Below are 1,082 nucleotides of genomic sequence, written 5' to 3' on the forward strand. Positions count from 1 at the left end.
CACCCAGTGCTGCCAGGGGCACCTGAGCTCTGCCTGGCCCTTGGCCTGCCCCGCTCTCCGAGCTTGCGCTTTGGGATGGGTGTTGCTGTGGTGGGGCCGTGGAATGATGGTTTGTGAGCTGTCCCCGGCTGTAGCTCTGCAGGGAGACCAGGAAGGCAGCCCCCAGCAGGCTGAGCCTGTAGGCCTGTGTGCCTGGATCATCCTGGGGGAAGGAGAGGCTGAGCTGACCTGATCCTGCCTGTCCCTGGGGATGTGTCCCTTCAGCCCCTGGGGTCTGGCAGTGCTGCAGTCGGTCTCCAGCCCTCAAGCTCAGACAGGCTTGCCGTCAGTTGCCTCCTGTGGGAAACTGGGAGGATCCCAGTGTGTGCTCAGAGTGCTGCCTGGCTTTTGTGGGAGCTGTTGGCCCGGCTGAGTCCCTGTTGGTCTAAAGTGGGAAGGAGCTGTGTAGCAGCAGTGGAGAGGCTGGAGCAGCCAGCACAGTGAGCCCTGTGCCCACCCTCCCCTCCGCTCTCTCCCAAGATGACGGCTGGAGAGCCACCGTGTCCCTGACGGACAGCGACCTCCTGGTGCTGGAGGGGGACTCCTACACCATCCGCCTGCTGCGCGACTTCCGCGTGTCCCTGTCCAAGATGGTGGAGACGTGCCTGTGCTACGAGATGGCCGCGATCCCCGGGGACCTGCACCACCAGCACAGCCAACTGCTCGACATCCTGGTGGATCTGCTCAAGGGCCCTCCCGGCAGCTTTGGCTCGTAGGCGGAGCTGGAGGCTCCTGTGGGGACTTGTAATTTGTATAAAGATGTTCACAAATGTTTATTTAAATAAAGTTCTATTTATCCCTTGTGAAGTCATCTCTCTCCATCCTAGAAGATTAATGTTGTCTGAATCTCCTGCTGTCGGCTCCGTGCATGGTCACCGCGTGGGAAGAGCAGCGGGAATGGACTGGGAGTGCCGATGGACCCGAGCTGCGTGGACACCCACCCGCCTCCTCCGTGCCCAGCGCCATCCCTGACGGGAAGCGAGGACGTGGCCGCCGGGGCCGTCCCGTGCCCCCTCCCCACGGGGCCGGGCTGGAGCCGCTCC

The 1,082-nt window shown here is 62.7% G+C and overlaps 1 protein-coding gene across 1 annotated transcript in view; it reads left to right on the forward strand.

Moving 5' to 3' along the window:
- Positions 1-846, forward strand: part of DHX30 (DExH-box helicase 30) — a 26,681-nt gene extending 25,835 nt beyond the window's left edge. Inside the window, exon 15 of the mRNA XM_029964665.1 lies at positions 438-846. Coding sequence (XP_029820525.1) covers positions 438-755 — 318 coding nt within the window. The 3' untranslated portion in view covers positions 756-846. The remainder of the gene's footprint in view (positions 1-437) is intronic.
- The last annotated feature ends 236 nt before the right edge of the window (positions 847-1,082 follow it).

This window comes from Manacus vitellinus, unplaced genomic scaffold (genome assembly GCF_001715985.3).
Source record: "Manacus vitellinus isolate BGI_N305 unplaced genomic scaffold, ASM171598v3 scaffold_78_pilon, whole genome shotgun sequence".
Taxonomy (NCBI): Eukaryota; Metazoa; Chordata; class Aves; order Passeriformes; family Pipridae; genus Manacus; species Manacus vitellinus.